The sequence below is a fragment of the Myodes glareolus genome, chromosome 17, assembly GCF_982192425.1.
Source record: "Myodes glareolus chromosome 17, mMyoGla1.1, whole genome shotgun sequence".
Lineage (NCBI taxonomy): Eukaryota > Metazoa > Chordata > Mammalia > Rodentia > Cricetidae > Myodes > Myodes glareolus.
In genome coordinates, this window is record NC_142042.1 from 35,534,555 (window position 1) to 35,558,707 (window position 24,153).

The 24,153-nt window shown below is 46.6% G+C and overlaps 1 protein-coding gene across 1 annotated transcript in view; it reads right to left on the minus strand.

The window, feature by feature from the left end:
* Positions 1-24,153, minus strand: part of Abca4 (ATP binding cassette subfamily A member 4) — a 129,250-nt gene that overhangs the window by 4,020 nt on the left and 101,077 nt on the right. The window contains exons 42-54 of the mRNA XM_048456647.3: positions 22,949-23,126; positions 17,356-17,471; positions 16,231-16,378; positions 15,068-15,191; positions 14,565-14,694; positions 11,859-11,979; positions 11,405-11,467; positions 10,844-10,950; positions 8,733-8,874; positions 5,772-5,906; positions 4,693-4,796; positions 4,522-4,614; positions 1,922-2,171 (exon numbers count right to left, since the gene is read on the minus strand). Of these exons, the coding sequence (XP_048312604.3) occupies positions 1,922-2,171; positions 4,522-4,614; positions 4,693-4,796; positions 5,772-5,906; positions 8,733-8,874; positions 10,844-10,950; positions 11,405-11,467; positions 11,859-11,979; positions 14,565-14,694; positions 15,068-15,191; positions 16,231-16,378; positions 17,356-17,471; positions 22,949-23,126 (1,711 nt within the window). The remainder of the gene's footprint in view (positions 1-1,921; positions 2,172-4,521; positions 4,615-4,692; positions 4,797-5,771; positions 5,907-8,732; positions 8,875-10,843; positions 10,951-11,404; positions 11,468-11,858; positions 11,980-14,564; positions 14,695-15,067; positions 15,192-16,230; positions 16,379-17,355; positions 17,472-22,948; positions 23,127-24,153) is intronic.

The following is a 24,153-nucleotide window of genomic DNA, read 5'->3' on the forward strand; positions in this document are numbered from 1 at the left end:
CCCAAGAAAATCTCAAAAGTTCACGGATGAATGAATGGGTAGATGAGTAAAATACAGGAATAATTGGATATTACTCAGTCTTAAAAGGGAAGGCAATTCTGACACACGATATAGTGTCCTTTGGGGACACTAGGCCAGTAACAAAATGACAAGTGCTATTTGGTTACACTTAAATGAAGTACCTAGAGTAGTAGGTGTCATAGGAAGCAGAAGTATCCAAACAAGGACACCAGCAGTAGACATGCTGGTGCGGACGGTGGGGGAGCTCCAGAGGCCTGGCCCTGCCCTAAGAACGCAGACATCTAAGGACTGCTCAGGTCATTTATAGATTTAGGAATGTGTGTGTATCTCTATCTATCTATCTATCTATCTATCTATCTATCTATCTATCTATCTATCTATCTATCTACCTACCTACCTATATATACCATCTATAGTTGGTTTTTTAAAACTCTTTTGGGGGGGGTCTGCCACCCAGTTCCCAGATAATCACATGGAGGCTTATTATTACTTATGAATGCCTGGCCTCAGCTTGACTTATTTCTAGCCATTCTGTCTACTTTTTGCCTCTGGGATTTTATCTTTCTCTATTTCTGTATACCATTCTTTACTTCTTACTCCATGGCTTGCTATGTAGCTGGGTGCTTGGCCCCTCGAGCCTTCCTCTCCTCCTCTTTCTCACTCCTTGATCTTTTCTCTTCCCAGATTTCTCCTCCTATTTATTCTCTCTGCCCGCCAGCCCCGCCTATGCTTTCTCCTGATTAGTTATTGGTCGTTCCTCTCTTTATTAGACCAATCAGGTGTTTCAGACAGCTTCACAGATGTAACATAAAAGAATACAGCCTGTCTTTGCACCATTAAACAAATGTTCCATAGCATAGACAAATGTAACACATCTTAAAATAATATTCTACAACAATCATCTATCTATCCACCTAGTGATTGGTTAATCAATAGAGATAGATGGATATCAACAATTTTATAGAAAGATAGTAGAAGGCTCCAGACACGGTGGCACAAGGCTGTCATCCCAGCATTTGGAAGTACGCAGTCCTGGGTTACATATAACAGACCCTCAAAGTAAAGTTAGAGGGCGCTTGCCAGGCACTTCCAAGGGGAGAGAAGAGTGGACATGTAGAGCTTGGTAGAAAGCATTTCAGGGACACATGATGGGAAGAGTAAAGATGGGCTGAGGAGACGGCTCGGCCATGAACATATTTAAAATGCTCATTGCGCAAGTGTGAAGACCAGAGTTCAGATCCTCAGCACCCACATAAATGCCTGGTACATGTGGTCCACTACAGATCCAGCCTTGGAAGGTGGACACAGGAGATCCCCGGAGCACACTGGCTTGCAAGAGTAGTCAGATTATTGGAAAGCTCTGGGTTTGATTGAGAGACCCTGCCTTGAAGAATAGGAAGGAAGAGAAATCAAGAAAGATTCTGATATCAGCCTCCACATGCATAGTCACACATGTTTGTGTGTATCTGCAAACATGCAAATACACACACACACACGCGAACATCACATTCATAATCAATAAACACCTACATAAAGAATAAATATCCATAAAGACTCATCGAGCCATACAATTAAATATGTCTGTTTTGTTCTTGTTAATTATACACGAAATAATTGATCTGAAAAGAAGGGAAAAAATCAGCCACAACCATTCACCAGCAAGGATAAAATAACTCGTAAGAAAAGAACGAAGTAAAAATAGTCAATGAAGTTTGTGGTTGACTAGAATATCATTAGAAAACCATCTCTGAGATGCCAGATTTGACTCTAAGGGACAGAGACCAACAGTGTGTTAGAACTGAAGACACCCCGTCTGTCCCCATGACACACATTACTCATGTCAGGCATTGGAGGGCAGTGTGCATAACCTCCTGACATCCAGTCCCCTGGGTGGACTTGCCTGATCCAGCGTGGTCTGAGTGACGGAGTACTCCTCAATGAGGAGGCTGTCCTTGTGCGACAGGAGCAGCTGGAAGATCCTGGCCAGGGAAGAGGAGGAGACCTGGAACTGGAGCATGCTGTGGTGTCTCTCCCTCTGCACGCTGCCTGGGAAGTTGCCCTGGAAGAACTGCTCGACGGGATTCAAATCGGGAAGCAAGTCGTCCTTTGGGGATTTAATTTTCATTGTGACAATGTAGCCATCTCCAAACCTGGCAGGTGCACACAGTGTACAGTACTGTCAGAGCTAAGACAATCAATCCCCAAAGAGTACTCTCATCAGGCATAACGGGGATTCAATGCCCACAGCCTTGACTTTCCACACACATTTAAAACTGGGAGCGAAAAATATGTTTGGCATGTTTCTGGAGGTCTAAATATCCATGTGGCAAAGTCGGATAGACATATTTGCTGAAGTTCAAGGTGGTTATAGCTCCTTGTAGAGATCCCAGCCCCACCCCAAAAGGACATGGCTGGATCACTCAGATGTGGGGAAGACTGAATGACTTGTATAAGACTTGCCAGGGAGAGGCAGTTGCTTAGGAAGACTCTACTCCCCAAGGAAAGTTCCTGAAGGAAGTGGAGCATTGCTGTGGTTTGGCTATATCTCCTGAAGACTCCTGTATTAAAGGCTTGGTCCTCAATGCAACACTGAATAGAGGTGGGACCTTAGGGGTGATATGATCAGGAGGGGCTCTCACTCCATCCGTGGATGATTTCATTAGAGGTGGGGCCTAGTTGGAGGAAGAGGATCATGGGGACCCGTGGTTGAAAAAGGTTCTCCCTTCCTCCGCCTCACCCCCATCCCCCCCCACTGGAATCTACTGAGGTACGCCGGATCTCTGGCACATATTACCACCACCACCACCACCACCACCACCACCACCACCACCACCACCACCACGATAGTCTGCCCCAGGCGCACAACCGTGGAGCTGGCCAGCCTTTGCTCTTTGGTGTGGGTTGTTCTCAGGTATTCTGCTACAGTGCTGCTTCTCCCTTCTCCTTATAGGTCTGCTGGTCACCCTGTGTGGGTCAAGATGGTCCACCAGAAAGAGTATGCGTCCTAGGCTGGTGACTGTGATGACCTCGTGTCACTTCAAGTCACTGTCAGACTTCCGCTATGAACCAGGGCTGTCTCTGCCGTCAGATGCTATCAGTCTTCCAGTATCAGGAAATCAACCATCTCTCCACATGAGAGCACTCTCCCCGTTGTCTCCACTATCATGAGGAGATTGAGGAATGAGAGGGAAAGTGTGTGTGGGATGTCCTTTAGCATTTGGACATGGGGCATTGGTGACAGGGGTCTGGTGACCTCACGGGATGATATCCTCATAGTTACCTACGTAGTCTCCACATGGTGGCTACCTCATAGCTGGCTATGTAGTCTCCACATGGTGGCTACCTCATAGCTGGCTATGTAGTCTCCACATGGTGGCTACCTCATAGCTGGCTATGTAGTCTCCACATGGTGGCTACCTCATAGCTGGCTATGTAGTCTCCACATGGTGGCTACCTCATAGCTGGCTATGTAGTCTCCACATGGTGGCTACCTCATAGCTGGCTATGTATCTCCACACGCTGACTACTGAAGAAGTCAGGGCCAAGTGCCCATTTGTCAAATGCACCTTACATATTGGACCATCCCACTTTGACAGATGTAAAGGGTGATGCTTGCCATGCAACATGCTTCCATGAGCTCCCCAAGATTTGGATCTCGGATAAGCTAGGTTCTCTGTCCCTTTCACTGGCTGGCTTCATAGCTTATATCCTGGGCTCTTAATAAGCATGTGAAATACATGAGTGAGAACTATAAATCAGCTCTTTCCCAGGCATATCAGGATTCAAGGAAAGATAGCAATGTTACAATAATCTCATTTTAATGAATTCTTAGCTTTATCCCACAAGCTATAAATAACAAGGAATTATCTTTAACCATCTGTAAGCTCATGGATACAAGATCATCTTGCTCAAGATTACTGGTATTAGTTTGTCATACAACAGCATATAGTCATTTGTTTTTAAACAACCAGATACAATATTCTAGAAAAGAAAATTGGTTCTCAAGCTGTTGGGTCTCTTGTTTGTTTGTTTTTGAGACAAGGTTTCTCTGTGTAGCCCTGGCTGTCCTGGAACTCACAAGGTGGTAGTTTAGTCTGACCTTGAACTCACAGAGATCCACCTGCCTCTGCCTAAACTGTTTGGTCTCTTAATCATTTCTGCATTGGTTGTGGGCTCTCATAAAAAAAGGTTGTGGGTCCTGGATCTGTAGGGAAATGGGGTTGAGACTAGATCAGTGACAGTGACCTTCCTGCCTTCCAGCGAGGCTCTGCCCCAGTAAATGGCCCAGTAAGAACTCTCCCATCCAGAGACTCCTATGAACTTCTATAGTCCAGTATAGAACATCTCATCAGCTTTCTATCTGCCTAGAGAGTCTGGCCCAGCCATCGTTGGCCAATACCTGTGGGATGAAGAGGCAATTGTACCAAATGTCCATGATGAACTCAAGGCCTGGTTGAACCCACAGAATGTAGTGAAAGGCATGCCCCTCCATCTGCTTACTTGTACTTGAGGTGTTGAATGGTGCCCAGACATTGAAAGGTGCCCTTCACCATGATGGCCAGCCGCGTGCACAGGGCTTCACACTCTTCCATGCTGTCGAACAGGAGAGAGGAAGTGAGAACGAAGGTAGGGGATGCTCCTGCTCCCTCCACCTCCCTGGGGATCTCTTGCCTGTGGGAGGTGAGAACCACAGCTCTCCCTTCTCTGATTATGCTGACAATGGTATTCCACAGCATGCGGCGTGCCTGGGGATCCATCCCTGTCGTGGGCTCATCCTGGAGAGTAGGAGAGAAAACAGGGAGATACGGACTCAGAGCTGGTCTTTCTCCATTGCTGCATCCTTCCTGGGTTAACAAACATGTGTATAATCACTTCCTAGCAAGAAGGAAAGACAGAGCCATGAGCTGTAGGACATAAAGGCAGGATGGAAATTGGAAGAGTACAGAGACACGGTGTATACCTATAGATCTATGTCAGCTGTGAGTAAATTATAGTTAAGACCACAGGAATAAAGAAATTGTATAATGATGATGATGATGATGATGATGATGATGATGATGATGATGATGATGAAGAAGGAGGAGGAGGAAGAGGAGGAGGAAGTGAAAGAAGAGGAGGAAGAGAAAGAGGAGGAGTAGGAGGAGGAGGAGGAGGAAAGAAGAAGAAGGAGGAGGAAGAGGAAGAGGAGGAAGAGGAGGAGGAGGGGAGGAGTAAAAGGAGGAAGAGGGAAGGTAGGAAGGAAAGAAAGGAAGGAAGGGAGAAGGAGAGAGAGAGAGAGAGACAGACAGACAGACAGACAATAGAATTAGAAGGGGTCAGGGGAGGGAGATAGCCCAGGTAACTATTCCAATCTTTTCTATGTCCTGTGTCCTCTTAAAACTCAGACTACATGGACTCAAGGACTCAGGTCGACTCATAATTCATGCAAGGGTCACCGGAGCCCCTGACTCAGGTTAATGCTCCTGCCCACACAGCCCTTCTCACCCTGATTTCTAACCAGATATCAACACTCCCTGGAGCTGATGGAGCTTTCCCATTCTTAGCTGCTGACCCTCAAGAGCCTTCCTGGGCACTGAAGGCCAAACTGCGCTGTGACCAAACACTGGGCTAATTTGCTCCAAAGGGCTAATACGTGAGCAAGTCAGACCAAAGCTAACTGTTGTCTTTTCTAAAGCCGCAAGCCCTGAGCTAATTCTTCCAACCCAGAACGTGCAGCAACGCTTCAACTCTTCAGGGTACGATGCCCTCACCAGCAGCAGCAGGGGCGGGCAGCCAATGAGTGCTATGGCCGTGGAAAGTTTCCGCTTATTGCCTCCACTGTAGGTGCCTACCAGGCGGTCGGCGTAGAGAGACAAACCCAGGCTCTGGATACCCCAGTTGGCAACCTAGGAAAAGGGAAAGAAATTTCAGCCGGCAGATGATGGACAAGCGGATGTCCCAAGCACCAGCACAGGGCAAAGCTGTGTTCTCAGAGCTCAGCCTGCCAGCCCCAGATCTGCGGCAGCAGGGCCACCTGCTGGATGGTGTGCATGTATGTTTCAAGGAGAGAAGGCCACTTTTCTAGTCTTGATCTTTGGCTTCACCAGTGTGGCTTCCTCCATTCTGCAATCCCCTGAGAAACAGCCTGCAGCCTTCCAAGGTCTGCATTTCTCACCAAAAGCTCTAAGGTCTCTTTGAAAATACAGTGTACCCCCAAACCACTGGATCTAACCCCAAACAGTCCCATCTATAAGCTTCTTGTGCGTCTAATACCAGGGAAAGTGCTCTGAGGCAAGCTCACCTCATAGGTCATTCTCTGGCTCACTTTCCTCTTCCAACCCTATACTTAGACATCACTTGCTGTGAGCTTTGGCCTGAGCTGGCCTCTCTACTGACAAGCATGAACCTCATCCCAACGATTGTTCCCAGCTTAATTTTCCTCTCAGCACTTGCTTCTTTCTAACTCAACTCACTGAATATTTTCTTAATCTGTTTCCTATTCTTCCAGAGGCGCCATTTTAAACTTGTTGTTTGGAAATATAGTTTCAAGCTCTCCGCACCCACGCCACCCCCAGGGTGTGTATGTGGGGTGGGTGTGCACCATCGCAGGTGCTTATTTGCCTCAGCACACACGTGGCAGACAGTAGACGACCCCCGCCCCCTCCCACCTTGTTGAGGCAGGGTCTCTTTGTTGTTCACCGCTATGTATGCCAGGCTAGGTGGCCCGTGAGCTTTGAGGAGTCTCCTGTCTCTCATCTTGCTGGTAGGAGCCCTGGGGTTGCAGACATGCTCCACCACATTGAACCTTACTGGGGGTTCAAACTCAGGTCCTCTCAATTGCGCAAGGGCTCTACCCATGTGGTCATCTTTACAGCCCTCATTGTGTCGCGTTAGCCTCCTGTGAGCAGTAACATGTGATATTGAAGACATATGTAGTCCCTCCTTCTCACCTTCTTTTAAAATGAATATTATTTCCTTAGAATTTATCTTATGTTTTTTTTAATGATAAGATTCAGGTTGTACATTGTCCACCAGGAGTCTACGTAAGTGAAGCTGGATCTAGGTATGATGCTAGAGTATCATATCTGGGAGCATTCTACATGACATTAATTTTCATCATCCAATTAACATGCTATCTAATTTATTTTCTTTTTCACATTTTTAATTGTTTTTATTGATTTATATATTTTTCTCCTCTCCTCTCCCTCCCCACTCCCCTTTTCCCTCTCCCATGATCCTCACATTCGCAATTTACTCAGGAGATCTTGCCTTTTTCTAATTCCATGTAGATTAGATCCATGTATGTCTCTTTTAGAGTCTCATTGTTGTCTAGGTTCTCTAGGATTGTGAATTGTAGACTTGTTTTTCTTTGCTTTATGTCTAAAAGTCACTTATGATTGAGTATATATTATATTTGTCTTTCTGGGTCTGGGTTACCTCATTCAATATGATGTTTTCTAGATCTATCCATTTGCCTGCAAATTTCAAGATGTCATTATTTTTTTCTGCTGTATAGTACTCCATTATGTGAATGTATCACATCTTCTTTATCCATTCTTTGGTCAAGGGACATTTAGGTTGTTTTCAGGTTCTGGCTATGACAAATAATGCTGCTATGAACATAGTTGAACACATGTCCTTGTGGTATGATTGAGCATCCTTTGGATATATACCCAAAAGTGGTATTGCTGGGTTGTGAGGAGGTTGTTGCCTAATTTTCGGAGAAATCATCATACTGATATCCAAAGGGGCTGTACCAGCTTGCACTCCTAACAGCAGTTCAGGAGTGTTCTCTTTACCCCACATCCTCTCCAGCATAAGTTGTCATCAGTGTTTTTGATCTTGGCCATTCTTACAGGTGTAAGATGGAATCTCAGAGTTGTTTTGATTTGCATTTCTCTGATGACTAAGGATGTTGAGCAATTTCTATTCAATGTTAGGCTTTCTTTCTGTTCTCACATTTAGCCCCCTTCTTGTTCTTATTAATTCTGTCTTAGTTTTAAACCTGTAGAACATGGACACATCTACATGAGTCAAAACTACACAAAGGATTAACCTCGGAGAAGCATCATTTCCTCCCCGCTTGCTTTCACTCCTCTGTCCTCTTATCACCAAATTCACTGCTGTCCGGTTTACCATCTTCTGTCCTATTTGTAAAACTAAGCAGCCACATATCTGCTTCTTTATTTTCCTGCTTTCTTTCATAAAAGTAGCATCCTGCCTGTTCACCTTCATGTTTGGCCTCTTCTCATACGGTAATATTAGAAATAATGTTGGCAATGAGTCTGTAACAGACCATGGAGACCTCCTTTATTCCTTTCCTGTAGCTGCATAAGACCGCCACATGTATCTTATGTATCCAGCCAACTATGCCTAAATAGTTAGGTGATATCCAATATTTTGCAATTGCAAGTGTAATGAATAACTTAGTGTTTATGTGTTTTATACTTTGACACATGAATCTTCAGGGTAAATGTCAAAAATGTTGATTGCTGGGTGAAAAGACACATTCGTGCCCTATCAGAGAGACTCCAGGGCAGGAATGTGCTGTGTGTTCCTATTTCATTCAGTGTTATAGCCAGCTTCTAGGTCTGGATTTGGCACACAGACATGACTATTTGCTGGAATGGGTGGATAGTGTACCCAGTTTCTTGTCTCTAAATGATAGTACTTCATAAACCAGGCATATAGTTTGCCAACCTCCCATGTGGTCACAACAAACCGTTTTTCACCTTCTCAATTTCCTCTGCTGGCACACCCCGCAGCCTGGCATAGAGGTAAAGATGTTCTCGGCCTGTGAGGAGGTCATCAATTGCATCAAACTGAGGACAGTAGCCCATGTTTTGATGGACGTCAGACATATTGGTTAAGATGCTGCAAGAAGAAAGAGCAATTAGTGAGTGTCCTTCCTGGAGGGGGGACCAGAGAGCAGGAGCTGGGCAGTCTGCTGCCATTGGGCCATTTAAAAACACACATGGAATTCGGAAATCCAAGTGTGGATGCTTTAGTTGGAAGCACAGACTCCATCAGGAGTCTGAGCTTTAAAACTAGTCAAACTTGAGTTTCCAGGTCTTAGACAAATGACCACTCAAATGGTTAGGTTGGATCACCTGGCTTGAGGCCTTAAAAACAAAGGTTAAGAAATGATCAATGGATCATCAATGGATTCTAATCCCTTTCGGACACCTGGGGAGTAGCTTGGAATAGGTGGATACCTCCCAGTGGAAGTAAACTTCTTCTGTGTTTACTGGCAGACAAAGAGAGACAATCAGACAACCACTGGAGCGGGAGGCTGGCCAGCGGCAGAATAGGGTTCTCTCTTCCCCATCTGATGAATCCATCTAGATACCCCACCAGCAATGTACTGACTTGAGCAACAACAAAACTCTACATAGATGATTTTGTCAAATCACCTTTGCCTGGCCCTTATAGCCTCCCGAGTGCTGGGATTAAAGGCATGTGCCACCACCGCTCTTTTTTAATTTTTTTTTTAGATTTATTTATTAATTATGTACACAGTATTCTGTTTGCAGGTATGCTGCAGGTCCGAAGAGGGCACCAGATGTCATTACAGATGGTTGTGAGCCACCATGTGGTTAGTGGGAATTGAACTCAGAACCTCTAAAAGAACAGTCAGTGCTCTTAACCTCTGAGCCATCTCTCCAACTTCCCCTGGCTTTCTTTCTAACTTAGACTATCAGGCTGTGTCTCACCTGCACCAAAATTGGTGTCACCTAATAACCTGTTATCACATCTCCCACCCCCCACTGAACCTTCTCTCCATAACTCCTGTTATTACCACTGTGAAGTCACTTGCCTGGTGACAGCTAGCCAGATGGAAGATGAGATACTCTCAGCCATGACCTGGCTCTATCTTTGTAGTCTGTTTGCTTCAGATCCACTGGGCACAGTCATGGAAGGCTGGGACTCCAGATTCATCTTATCTGAGTCCCAGAGATGTATTCAGGACTCTGGCTGCTCATTGGGCTGGGTCGAGCACTACTTTTGAGTAAACGAGGGGGGTCTTTGTCAAGCAGATGCTGGGGAGCTGTCAGCAGTGTCTGTACCCGCTTACAAACTGGAGCAGAGTGTTGTGACCGCTCTCACTGGGTGACAACAGTGCTGTTCAGGAGCAGCCAGCAATGAGGAGGCCATTCATCCTTTTCCCTGCCCTGCCTCATAGAGACTAAATCTGTTTAAAACCACATTATTACAGAGGCCAACAGTGACTCTCCAGAAGCCAAGGCTACAGACCAGCTTTCTCTTTCCCAGTTTTCCTTAGTCTGATGAAAGCTAGAATGGGCAACCAAACAGCCAAAGCTGAGAAAGTCCTCCTGTGGTCCCTTGGATGAGGACCTGTATTCTTAAACTCAACAGAGACAGGACATATTATCCCAGGAGTTCTTAACTTGGGATTCAGAGGTTGCAGTGGGATCATGGGTGTACCCAGGGCTCAGTAAATTCCTTGAAGCTTTATAAACTGTCAGGAGGGAGATAATGGGAGGCCACAGAATATTCTTACAGAAGAAGAGGACACAGGGCTCCTCGGTTGCTGAAAACAGTCTATAGCCCAAAGAGATGAAGAAGCCTTGACTTGGTGATTCCCAGAACTTTCTAGGAATCCATGCTATGAGCACCCTTTTAAATAAGTTTAGCTTGGTTTTTCAGTATGCCTCTGTCTGGTGTATTTTTAAATCACATTCTGTGGGAGATCTCCCTCCTGCATAGGTCTTTCTGGGTCTCAGAGTTGCCCTGGCATATGACTGAAAATGACTTTCCTTATGTTAGCACAAGGATGTGACCCCTGGGGGACACTCTACAACAGGAAGGACAGAGCGCTCACCTCTTGCCTGCTATGGTAGCATCACCCGATGTCACTGTGGTGTCCCCAGTGAGCATCTTGAATGTGGTGGTTTTGCCTGCACCGTTCACTCCCAGGAGACCAAAGCACTAGGAGGAAATAGAGAACAGGTATTTCCCTAGGGACCAAGGAGGTCTTCACTGCCAGACCCCAGGCCAGTGTAAGATCTGGGAGTCATTTTATACATAGACTGCCATTATTGAGATTAATGGCTATGTATGGCCAACACAAAACATCCCTAATCCTAACTGACTTGAGCACTAAGAATGTGACACTGGCTTTGAGGACTTAGAATAAGAACAACAAAGAAAAATGAAAAACCGTCTCAGTAATGTTTTATATTAATTACACATTGAAATAATATTTTAGATAGATTGGGTAAAATAAAAATAGTAAATTGAATCTGTTTTTCCTCCCTGCATCTACTAGAAAGTTTGGCTTTCATTAGATTCCTACTGTCCAGCTCTGCTCAGAGAGAGAAGATTCATGGTTAAGGGCTGGTCTTTCTCAGAGTTACTTCATGGTAGTCTGTATGGTACCCACCTCTCCAGGACGGACTCCAACACATAGCCTGTCTACTGCTGGACTGGAAGAGCCCGAATAAACCTGTAAGATTCCAAGAAACTGGGTTGAAGACCAAGATATGGGTAGAGCAGGCAGTGGAGCTTGAGTCGAAGGCAGCAAAGACAGCTTTGGGAGAGAGCCACCAATATTAGGAGGTTACACATTAATACGGCAGCAGATGAGGAGCCGCGACACAGAGGTGTCGAGACTGAACCACACCGTGCACACGAAGAACAGAGAGCAGATGATGACACTCGGAGGAGCACATCTGGGGCCCTGCAGTTCCCAAGATGAACAGCAAGGGCAGTACCATGGGAAATGGCTGCTCCCGGAAGGTAAGTGATGATCCAGAGGTGGCACACATGATCGTCCTGTGCCATGTGTGGGCTCAGCTCGCATCACCAAGATAGTATTGCCCACTTGTGCCCCTCACCTTGGTTAGTTCATTTAGCCATAAGATGTCGGTTTTATTTCCCCCACTAGTGACTCTTTGTCTTTCTTCAGCCACATCGTCATCTTCATCAAAAATGGGCTCTCTAGCCGGCTCAGCGACCCTAGAGGAAGGGATGTGGTCAAGATGGGGGCTTGGGGCTTGGTGTGCAGTAACTGTTACACAGTCCCTTCCACCTAACTGCCATCCCATTCCCCCACTTTTGCTCCTCTGGGCTTCTTTCCTCTAAGTCCTGACAGGAGGGGTACTAGGCAAGAGGTCAAGGGCTTCTGCTCAAATCAGCTCCACACTGTAGTCCTGCCTCTTAAAGCACAACCTCGTGTTTGCCGACGGACCTCTCTGAGCCTTGCCTTCCTCAACCACGTGAAGGGGAAAGAAGGTCGTCTCGGAGATGTGTGAAGATGAACTCTGGATGACGTCTGGTACAGAGTGAAGGCTCGGGATCTGGGAGCTAGTGTTATACTGCTAAAATCTTTCCACTCTGGCAGGTGAAATGTCTGTGGATTATTATCCACCAGCCTTCCTTTTTCCTCCAGCCTTTCCTATCAATGTCAAAATAGCTCTGTCGTTGTATTAACACATGGTTCCAAATCTTACTTGGTTCGTTGGAAGCTCTAGGTTCCTAGTCTAAATTCTCCAAGCTTCTATGTCCTGCAGGCAGATCCCACATGCCTTTGCCACCTGCACATTTGTAATGCATTCACTTCTCCACCAACACTGCCATCTGCCCTAGTCCCTACTTCATGTAGGCTACTCTCACTTGCTAGCCTCAGCGTGTTCTCTTCCTCCTACCCTGCTGAAAGAATCCTCTGGAAATCCTTCTGACCACCTATGTGCTGAGTGTTTGACCTTTTGACATAGATATATGACATTGTCACCTACAAGTGTGTCAAGCTGTACTCCTAGCTACCCTTGGATGTGTGCAGCCTATAGGCTATAATTTAGACATGCTTGACCTAGGACTCCATCCCCTCCTTCCTCCCTCACTGACTGCATCTGATCTACCACTAAATCTTGTCTAAGAGACTGTCTTCTGGTTTTCTCTATCACCGCCTGATGCCTCCGATGCCTTGGTCCCTATCCAGCTCACTGTGGCCTCTTTGCGTATCATCACGGACTCCTATCTCACCTCTCAGCCATGGTAAGATCATGGGTAAAATACCCCAGGGATTTCATGCTGCTTGTAGCCTTGAATCCCAAGTCATCCAGATAAGGAGTATTTCATGACCCAACCCTGTCTTCCCCTTTGTACCCCCACTTCATCTTCCTGCTTTATGACTCCCTGGAAGTCCTTTTGTTCCACGTATCAGTTTTACTCTCTGGGGATGCTGAACTTTGGTGTAGGCCTTATCCTCTACCAAGAGGACATCCTTTCTTCCTTCCACTCCCTTTGTTTGCTAATTACCTGCATGGGTATATTTGTTGAGTGCCTGGAAGCCAGGCCACTCTGATTTTCTGTAGGACTCACTCAATTCTATTGGTATAAGAATTTAAAGCCAAGGGCTTAGTTTAGGCAATCAACTCTCTTCCCCTCTTCTCCTTTAAACTGTGTGGACAGCACTTCTGAGGGGTCTGCGGACAGCTGAGAGGCCCGCCAAGAGCTTCTCACAGGCTGGCCCATAGCTAGAAGCACTATTGACTGTTTATTCTACATGTGCTGATTTATTTTCTTCCTCAGCCCTCTCAACCATGGGATTAGGGAAGCAGATCATTTATAATGCACAAAGCCCTGGAGTCCTTTTATTTACATCTTATCAAACTCACCCTGAGAGGAGGAAAAGTTGAGAAACAACAACAACAACAAATGTCATAAAAATTCTTAGGAATGGGCTGGGTGATTGGGACGCAGGGCCCTGGGTGTGGCCCTCTGAAGGGGCTGTACTCCAGAAACCAAGCTCGGGTCAGCATGAGGCAGGCAGGGCTGGGGACAAGCCTGGAGAAGTATGGCTGGGCAGGAGCATAAGCTGGCTGAGCTGCCCCTTGAGGTGTCCTGGGAAGTCTAGGGTTGGCAGAGATAGCTTGGCTATGGGCATGGAGGTAGGGCTGCTTTCTTTAACCTCTCCCCAGACCCCTGGATGCCCTCCCCTGGCACAAGGTCCCAAGGTTACTCCTGCACTCAGTGTTCTAGACAGCAAGGGAGTCCCTTCTCATAGATCAAAACCCTGCTTCCATAATTTAGATAGTTCATAATTATTCTTATTTACAGTGCTAGCACTCAGTTTAAGATAGATATGTGGTAACTACACAGAAAGTTAAATATTAGTAACTGAAATGAAAAGAAATGTATTTCTAAACTTCTAATGGAAGTTAAGACTTGTATCAAGTTCTAACAGGCCTACTTTAAACCTTCTCTCCTGTGGCAGAACAAGCTGGGCCTTAAGAATGAAGAAACAGATCCATAAAGAATGCAGTTTCTGAGAACCATGCTGATACGAAGGCCAGGGCTAGAAACACTTGTGACCAGATGGCACCTCGGGGTGCAGTAAGACACACCACCAGGTGCCAGGCAGTGGTAGCGCACGCTTTTAATCCCTGTGCTTGGGAGGCAGAAGCTGGCAGACCGCAGTGAGTTTAAGGCCAGGCTGGTCTACAGAGTGAGTTTCAGAACAGCCAGGACTGTCTCACAGAGAAACCCTGTCTTGAAAAACCAAAACCAAACAAACAAACAAAACCCAAACAAGAACATACCACCGGGTGAAGAAAAAGTGGTACTGAATCAGGAGCGTCAGAAGGAAGTAGACCACCCCTTCTATTGCCATAGCAACCAGATTCTTCCCAATCAGGTCCCACTGGAAGGGGTTGGAGGAGTGTTCCTCCCCTGGGGATGAAAGCAACAGTATATTAGGAGGCATAGTCTGCTTTAGGGTTCCCAGGCTCACCCATGAAGACCCGACTATGACCCAGATGCCCAGGTCTGGGGGAGAGGCTAAATGAGACCCCAAATCAAGTTCCTCTTGGCTCCCCAGGTCAGAGTGTAGGAGTGTAAAATCCTGCCCTTTGCCCCACCTGTGGCTCCCAGCCATAGAAACAGAGGCACCTTAATTCCTTCTAAATGGCAGCATAATTCCTGACCAGGATTTAGGTCCCCTGCCCCAACCGCTAGGCTACAGGTCTGACATTAGAACCCTTGTAACTTTCCCAGCCTGGACGGCTCCACGGCTGTGACCTAGCAGACCTAGGATGTTACCCACCAAATTGGGCATAGACGTCTGTCACAGCTTGGCTCAGCGCCAGGTCGACGAGGCCTCTGCCCAGGCAGAAGTGGGGAAAGACGACAAGCAGCTTCCTCAACAGGGCGTTGAGCCTGAGCAGTGGCTAAGGAAGAGAAGGGAGGCTGCTGAGGGTGGAAACTGAGGCTAACTGTCCCCTTGCGAGCAGGTAGGCTCCAGTGCCTTCACAGAGCAAGGCCAGGGACGCTGCTCCACTGGCAGCGCCCAGTGCAGATGTGTGGCCACCCTCTGGACTGCGAAGAACTAGTGAGAAAAGGAAAGGCTAAGGAGACACTTGAGGACACAGACTCTGCCACCCCCGGGGAGCTGGATTGCTGGAGGAGAGCCAGGGCATGGGGTAGCCTGAGCAGGACGTACCAAAAGGAGTGAGGGACAAAGATAGACCTGTAGCCCCATACTCTCCTCTTTTTAAGGGTTCTGTCAGGCCACTCCCTTCTGGATAGGAAGAAGTCAGGGGGTGGGCCTACTAACTTGTAAAATGGAGTCATTCAGCACCAGGATTTCCTAGTCCTGTCCTCAAGATTTCTCTGGGAACAGGGAAGTATATGCTCGTATGTTGTCATTTGTGTATATGCAAAAGTTGGAGGAAAACTATGTGTTTGTTTGTGTGTCTTCAGGAAACATCAGGAGCTGCAATAAGGTGGAGTCTGGATAAGGGAACTGGGGGAACCGAAGTGGGCAGGGAGCTTTTTCATTGTGGCAATCTTTTTGTTTGTTTTAGATTTGGGAGTCACATGAACAGAAGCTCCTGTGGTACATTCAGTTAGTGTGTGGTCTTTATATAAAATCACCTGAATATGTTATCATGGTGTGTGTGTGTGTGTGTGTGTGTGTGTGTGAACAAACTAAATTCCCTTGAGGAAACTTTCTAGCTTTAATCTAAAAAGTCAGAATCATGAGTGAATGCATATAGCTTAAAGAAGAGACTTAAAGAGTCCTGGGGCTCAGAGCACATAAATCAAGAGTCAAGAGTAGGGAGTAGTCTTGAGTGAGGGTAGAGGAGGCAGCCCTGCTCACCTGTGCACATGAATCTGCACGCACAGTGTTTGCTATGGCTCTGGGAACTGGTGCATCTGCTGCACCATCCTACCGATTACACCAAGAAGCTAGAAAGTTCTGCTCACCTGGTTATTCTCAAACAGTTCCAGGACGAAGGTGACGGCACTGCTGTTGATGCCGATGAACAGGTTCGCACAAGACAGAGCCACGTAGGCGGTGCTGGGGACGTCAAACAGGAAGGATGCTGGGTACATCATGGGGATGACTGCCCATCTGTGAGAGATGACAGAGCTCAGGGAGAGAGTGCCGAGATCCATCCCATCAACTCTATGTCTAGATACGAGGTGACATAATTGAACTGGCTGGGGTCCCAAGGAGAGCAAGGATACACTCCATTCCTCGGCTGTCCTGCCTCATCTTCAAAAGGAGATGACAATGCCTGCCCTGACCATGCCCTGACCATGGCATGGGTTTTATGAGGAGCAAATGAGGCAGGAATGATGTGTGAACTTTATGAGCCCTAAAGCCTGGAGGCCACCCACAGTAATGCTCTCTGCCCCAGGTAAAGCAGAACTGAAGGTCCCAAGAACTCATCTTCCTCATTTCATCCTTCACAGTCAAGCTGGCTTCTGAGTCCATTTTCAAGAGGGATTAATGGACATCGTTGTTCTGGGATGAATGGAGGCCATTGTTCTGCTGAGACGCTCCTCTCTTCACAAGGACGGGCCAGGCATCATTCCTTTTTATGGCTGAGGAGTCTGAGGCCCAGTTAAATGACTTATTTGTCCACAGTTAATAGGCCTGAGATACAATGCTGCATGCTGTACTCCATAATTTGACTGGACTTCGTCTCTATGTCATCTTCTAGGCTGACATGGGGGTGGTGTTATGGCTTGGAATCGTCTACTGTATGCAGATAATTCTTGGCAAGCATAGAGGGAGACTTGACACTGGGCAGTTTGCCCACAGAGGGGATAGAAATCAGAGCTGGGAGGAAGTAGAGAGTGGTTGAGTACCAGACTTTTTTCAAGGTCACAGTTGGAAGTGAAGAAGATTTAGACTATGTGGCATTCATCTCTGTACCCCTGAATGGACTCGGGCTCAGACTTAAAGGGCTGGAGTCAGCCAGAGAGGTTTCTGATTAGCTACCGTGGAAGTTTCTGGGGCTAAACCTGCACGTGCTCCCACTACAAGAGGAGCCAAGTTTGGTACCAGAAAATCTACCTCCGCCCCTGGCCCGGATGACTTACCCATACAGCATGAGCAGGGCCACGAGAGCCGGAAGGTGATCTGGGGATGTGTAGGCTTTCTTCTGAAACCCAACAAAGATGCCCACCACCAGCCCCGCACTCACAGCATAGTTCATCTTGGAGAGAGGAGACAAAAAGTCACTGAAGCTCTATGACCCAGGGACCAGGCTCCTCCAGTTCTAATGGTCTGGGATGAGTCTGCTTGTCCAGTCTGGTTGTTCTTAACGTACAGAGTTAAGATATCCGTTAAGCTGTCCATGGTTCGTGCACAACCTCTTTCCTACCCCTGTTCAAAGACTATCAGTCTGTATCTTTGGAAACGACAGATTTAAAATTCTATGTGATCTCTTCCTCTCCCACTAATTGGTCATAAATCCCTGGTGGTTATTCTTTCTATACACGTTTCCAGAATTTGGAAAAACTTGAAATATAGTCCTCGGTTTTGAGACGTTCACACGGCGGGGGTAACTCTTCTAAATAACGTGGTTCTGAAGACATTAGGTCGGGACTGGAAAGACAGACAGCTTGGTAAGATTAGATCTCCACCACGGTGAACCCTGGTAAGAGTGAGGAGGGCACTGGAATGCATGCCAAAGGCCCTGTTGAGACAGGACATGCATAGGGACTAGCTTAGCAGACTGGGCTATACACACATCTATCTCCAAACAATACACCCACAAACTTGTGAGCAACTAAGGGCTCCCCTGTAAACCAAGCTGCATACATATCTGTTTGAGACCAACAGAAGTAAGTTATTCCTTTTAGCAATCCCTTGATATGCCCTATTCAGATTGTAGACTCCCTGGAACACAGTCTTGGAATTAGGGAATGGGTCTATCCAGCCTAGGCTGGGTAGGGGTGCAGGTACCATAAGACAAAATTGTATCCCCAAATAAACTTTTAGGGGAGACTCCCTATCTACCATCTTCTGCCAGTGTAAAACTAGGTATGCGTATAGTTAAGACCAGGAGGGGCTTGCACATTAGGCAAAGATTTACACCATCCTAGTGTAAACATCATAACAGAAACTCTGTACTCCACCAAGCAAGCTCACCCTCCTTTTGAACCCAAAGAAATAACTGGGGCCTTTGATTGTCACTCATTCGGCTTTCTGTCGATCTTGACAGTTCATTGCTAATCTGTTCTATTGCTTATATATGAGTGTTTTGCCTGAATGTATGTCTGTACACTATGTGCATGCAGTTTGCTAACAGACCAGAAGAGGTCCAGCCTGGAAATGGAGTTCCAGACAGTTGTGAGCCACCATGTAGATGCTAGGAACTGAACCTAGGACCCTCAGCAAGTGCTCTTAACCACTGAGCCCTCTCTCCATCACCTGTGGGCTTTTATGTCATTCTTAAAGGGCCAAGAACCTGAGCGCACCCATTCCAGACTCTGACCCATAGTACCCTAGGGTGAGGAAAGTGTCTACACAGGGGGTTGATTCACATGGAACAACAGAGCCAGGGCAGAATAAGGAGGACCTCCACGTAGCAGCTGAAGCAGGGGGAGGAAGAGGGAATTCCTACAGAGAGGCAACCCTGGCAGATATGGTGCACTACTACAGTGTATATATCACTCAATTAGGTAAATGGTTGAAGGGAGAGGTAGAGCCAGTTTCTTACTAGGAGAGAAGAGCTATGAGCTTGGAAAGTCAGAAAACTAACATGAACTCTTCAGTAGTAGAGGCGAGCATCGCAGAGGAACAGAGAGACTGCGGAGCATGGGTGTAAACCTGTGTATGTATGCAAACATCTCCAGTTCTGTCTACTTAGAAGCCTTGCCATCAGCGTTCTCTTGGTGGCAATGAACAAGTCTGGTGCCCAGACCTTGGCTTATTTATCCCACTGAAATAATCCAGGATCCATTGGGGGAAATATCTAATGTCAGCGGAGATACAGGGTGAGCCTGGGTCTCTTGCACAGTTAGAGTAGGAAGGTGTTGTGGGAGTAACTTCCGCTGCCTCAACCAATAGTCGCTGAAATACGAGCCCACAGTGCAGCGGGGAGCGACTTCCGCTCCGTCAGCCAATAGCTGCTGAAATACCAGCCCACTGGGGCGTGGTATATTTCTCTTTTAAAAAGAGAAGCAGATCCGGATCAGGCCCTCTTGGTTCCAGCTCTTGGTTCCGGTGCTTGCTCCTGGCTCCTGCTCCCGGCTCATGCGACTAGGCTCCCTTCCTGACGGTTTATGGTGTATGTAAGTTTTACCCCCCAAAATAAATAACCCCTTAAAACATAACTGGTGTGGGATTGATTCGCCGATAGGAAGGTACTCCAGGAAGATGGATGCAGTCAATCGGACATAAAGGGCAGCTTGGAGGGGTTCCTACTGGCCACACTGCTGATTGTCTCTATATTAGACTAACTAATAGTGGCACCGTATTGCAATCCACGAATTAACAAGAGCCACGACTGCATATAGACATAAATAAATAAATGAGCAAATGGAAAATTTGCTGACAAACCAGATATTTGCATATCGTCAAAGGGCCCCTTAAGGGTCTCATCAATAATGAAGTGGTAAAGAATAATTCTGGTGGAGAAACGGGGCAAACACCTCCTTAAGTGACAAAGTGAACACCCTCAAAACGAAGACATGTTGAAATCTGATACAAACTGATAGGATGCAAGGAAAACCCAGCCTCTCTGTACCCCAACACTGCTGCCCAGGACTCATGACCTCAATCTGGTCATGAGGACCTCAGGTCACCCCAAACTGAAGGACACCCTGCCACATTACTGGCCTGTAATCTTCCAATGGTTCAGGCCATGTGTGTGAAGGGGAGACTCGGAAACTGTTTCAGGGTGAAAGAAATGAAAAAGACAGGATGTCCTAGTGAAAATTGTTGGTATGGAGGTATGTCCTTCTTGTGTGTGTGTGTGTGTGTGTGTGTGTGTGTGTGTGTGTGTGTGTGTGTGTGTGTGAGAGAGAGAGAGAGAGAGAGAGAGAGAGAGAGAGAGAGAGAACACACATACACTTAGTCACAAAACATGTTTCAGCTGCTTTCCCCTGGCTAACAGCCCAGAGACTTCAGATGCCTGGGATTTGTATAAAAAGACAATCAGCAGGAGTCTGTCAGACCTCTGGCAGCATTCCTCAGGAAGTTTGGGAAGCTGAAAGTCCCTGCACGGAAGGACACAGTCCCCCTGGCCAAACAGAGTTCTCTGCCTATGGTGAGAAATAATCCTCCACAGAAGCTCCTTCCACGGAGCAGCTCCTGTACCCCTGGGATAAGGTTGGGGTTGGCTCCATGACCAAGATCTTCACACGCCATCAGAGAAATGGTGTCAGGACCTGTCACTTCAGCAAACGTTCTAAGACTGTGTCTTCCAAGCCCTCTAGGGGCTGAAAACGGAAGAAAGGATGAAGTTGGGGGACACAAGATGATACCTCAGGGACAGAGAGATCTAGATAGAATTACAGGCGTTACAGAGCGACCAACAAGAGACAGTAGAACAAGGAATCAATAGCTTGCTTCATTCTTACGGGGCCAGGGAGAGAGGGAGAGAGAGAAAGAGAGAGGAGAAGAAAAGAAGGAAGGAAGGAAGGAAGGAAGGAAGGAAGGAAGGAAGGGACAGAGAGAGAAGTAAGAAAGAAAGAGAGAAAGTAAAAAAGAAAGAAACTTTCAACTAACTCAAAAGGCTTTAAGCTGTGCTTGCCACATCTAGGGGTCTAAGACGGCTTCAACATTTAAAAGAGAAGGGCTGGAGAGATGACTCAGAGGTTAAGAGCACTGTCTGCTCTTCCAGAGGTCCTGAGTTCAATTCCCAGCAACCACATGGTGGCTCACAGCCATCTGTAATGAGGTCTGGTGCCCTCTTCTGGCCTGCAGGCATACACACAGACAGAATATTGTATACATAATAAATAAATACATATTTTTAAAAAAAACATTTAAAAGAGAAGCAGATGACACATACAGGACAGGAACGTCTAATGCCACAGGTGCCCTGAGTATATGATATAAACAGCTAACTGTTAGTTCAACAACGATTTCCCAGGCATGCATTGTCTTTTTGCCATGGACTAATGAGAGTAATGAGCTCTTTAATTCTAGACTACAGAGTTCAGAGTTCCAGCAAGCTATACATTTCTGCAAGGCTGTAGCCAGCATCTTCCGGCCCTTGAAAGAAAGGGCTGCTGTCTACCTTGCTAGTGCCACTTCTACCTGAGATGCCCACCCCCTCCTTGTAGCCTTGCCTCTCTACAGGCTCCAAGACCTCTCTTTGTACAAATATACGCACAGGCCAGGCCCAAGTGTAAATTACATACCTCATCTTTAAAACAGTAAAACAGGGGCTAGAGTAACAGCTCATGAGTCAAGAACATTTGCTGCTCTTGCAGAGGACTCAGGTTGGGCCCCCAACACCTATACAGTGGCTATCAGCTGACTGTAATTGCAGATAAAACCAAGATCTCATGGACCAGGTGTGGTGGCACACACCTTTAATCCCAGAACTTGTGTGGTAGAAGCAGGTGGATCTCTGTGAGTTCGAGGCCAACCTGGTCTACATATCCAGTTCCAAGCCAGCCAGGGCTACATAGTGAAATCCTGTTGTTGTTTTTTTTTAAATACTCATTATTCAAGACACCAAGAAAAGATAAGTTGGTGTCACAGTGACCCCCAACCCATCATAAGTAGATTCTGTTAACAGTTCCTTTGATCCACTGACCTGTAGAAACACATACAGCATTGTGATCTCTTTCTGCTCTCAGCAACATTGATTGCTGTTTGCTGTTGATCTGATTTTTTTCTTAATTTTTCCTAACATGGTAGCTGATCTAATACATAATAAATATGGTTATTTAAAATAATTACCGTGTGAATGCATGTGCATGATATATGTGGGTGTACACACTACAGCCACACACATGTGTGAAGGCAGAGAACACGTTTCTGCAGATGCTCCTCTCCTTCCACCTTTATATTTGTTCCAGGGATCGAACTCAGGTCATCAGGCTTGTGCGGCAAGCTCCTTTACCTGCTGAGCCCTCTCGCTGGCCCCTAGTTACTTTGAAGAAGTAAAATAAGGCTTCTGGATAATATTCCCAGATTTGGCAAATTAAAATATAGGATGTCCAATTAAATGTGAATTTCTGATAAGCCGCTAATAACTTTTACTCTAAATATGTACCATGCAATAATTGAGGTGGGATATATTAAATATTTATGTTACAAGCTGTTCATTGTTTATCCTGAGTCTCAGAGTTGGTGCTTAGACTGTATTTTTCTCATGACCCTATCACAAGGAAGTTCTACCTTCCCCTTTGGGGAGGTTGAGGCAGGACTTAAGACAGAGATGATGGATGGAGAGTCCTTTTGGTATTACCTAATCAGACCCCCGCTACTCACTCATCTCTGGCATATAGAGATCCTCGGGTGGATCAAAGCCCTCTTGGTGACAGGCACAGAGCGTCCCTACTCAGTGGCTATTAATTGTGCTCTGTGGTCTTCCCAAGGTTTAGTTCCCACCTGCCTTTTTAAGAAGGTGTCAAGGGATAGCAGTCACAAGACCATTTTCCCAGCAGCCCTCCCCTGCTGCCAGTCCCACCCTGGGCCCCAGGAAGTTAGGGAAGGCCTGGCACTCACAATGTCCCAGAGGAAGTTGGTCAGCCAGTAGGTGGTGGGGCTCACGCCACTGATAAACTGCAGGTGCTTGGCTTTCGTCACCCTCTCCTGGATCAAGTAAAGGACAAAGCTGGCTGGAACGAAGGACATGGCAAAAATCACACATATGGCAATGACGACATCCACGGAAGTGGTCAGCCTGCAGCAGGACCAGAGAGAGGGGACATCAGAGACCCAGGGAAGGCACACCGGAGGCTCCGGCAGTCCTTACCTTTAGACCCACATCCCCAGTGTGAAGCTAATCATCTCACAGGATTATCTTAATCAAGACTAAGTGGATATTTTTACAGGTTGCTTTTTGGATTCATGAGAACATTCCAGACAGCCTTTCTTTTTATTTCACTCCTACTTATTTATCATGGTATGTATAAGTGAATGTTTGTCGCAATTCCAAATTCTTCTTAGCTCTGAATTTTTCTATAGACTCTTAAGTTTCCTGCAGGCATAGACAGGCCTTTATTCTCTGAAATCACACATCACAGGAACGGTCACATGTAAACTCAAAGGATATGAAGCTAGTCATGTAAGGTTGGTCTCTGCAGCCACACGGAAGGCGTTTGGCTTGGGAGTAGGTAGACACTGAATCCTTCCTAAACCCTAGGAGGGTCTGGTAGCTTCCCAGAAGTTTGCACTTACAAAATGCTCTTCCTAGCTAGACAGTGGTGGCACATGCCTTTGACCCGAGCACGTGGGAAACAGAGGCAGACAGATCTCTAGCTCGAGGCCAGCCTGATCTACAGAGAGAGTTTCAGAACAACCAGGGCTACCCAGAGAAACCCCGCCTTGAAAAACTTACAAAAAGAAAACCCTTCTCCTAAGTTCTCCTCTCTGTAGGAGAACCATTGTAGAGACCAATCAATGTTCTTCCCGCCTGAGGCTGAGACATGAGAGCCCCGTCCTGAGGAAAGCAAACATGGCTATCCAAAGCAGGGCAATCTGTGGGGGAATTACCAGAATCCACAACTCTGCCAGGGAAGTGAAGGAAACTCCCTGAACCTTCCAGGTCCTGGCAGGTTCTCCGTGTCCTGGCAGGGAGGTTAGCAGTGTAATTCAGGAGGAACTTGTTATCAAGGGCCCCAAGGGAATGGCATAAAGTGTTCATTTACTTCCAAATAAATGGAGATGGGCAAGAACAGCCAAGCAATTTGGTGCAGGAAGCATTTGAA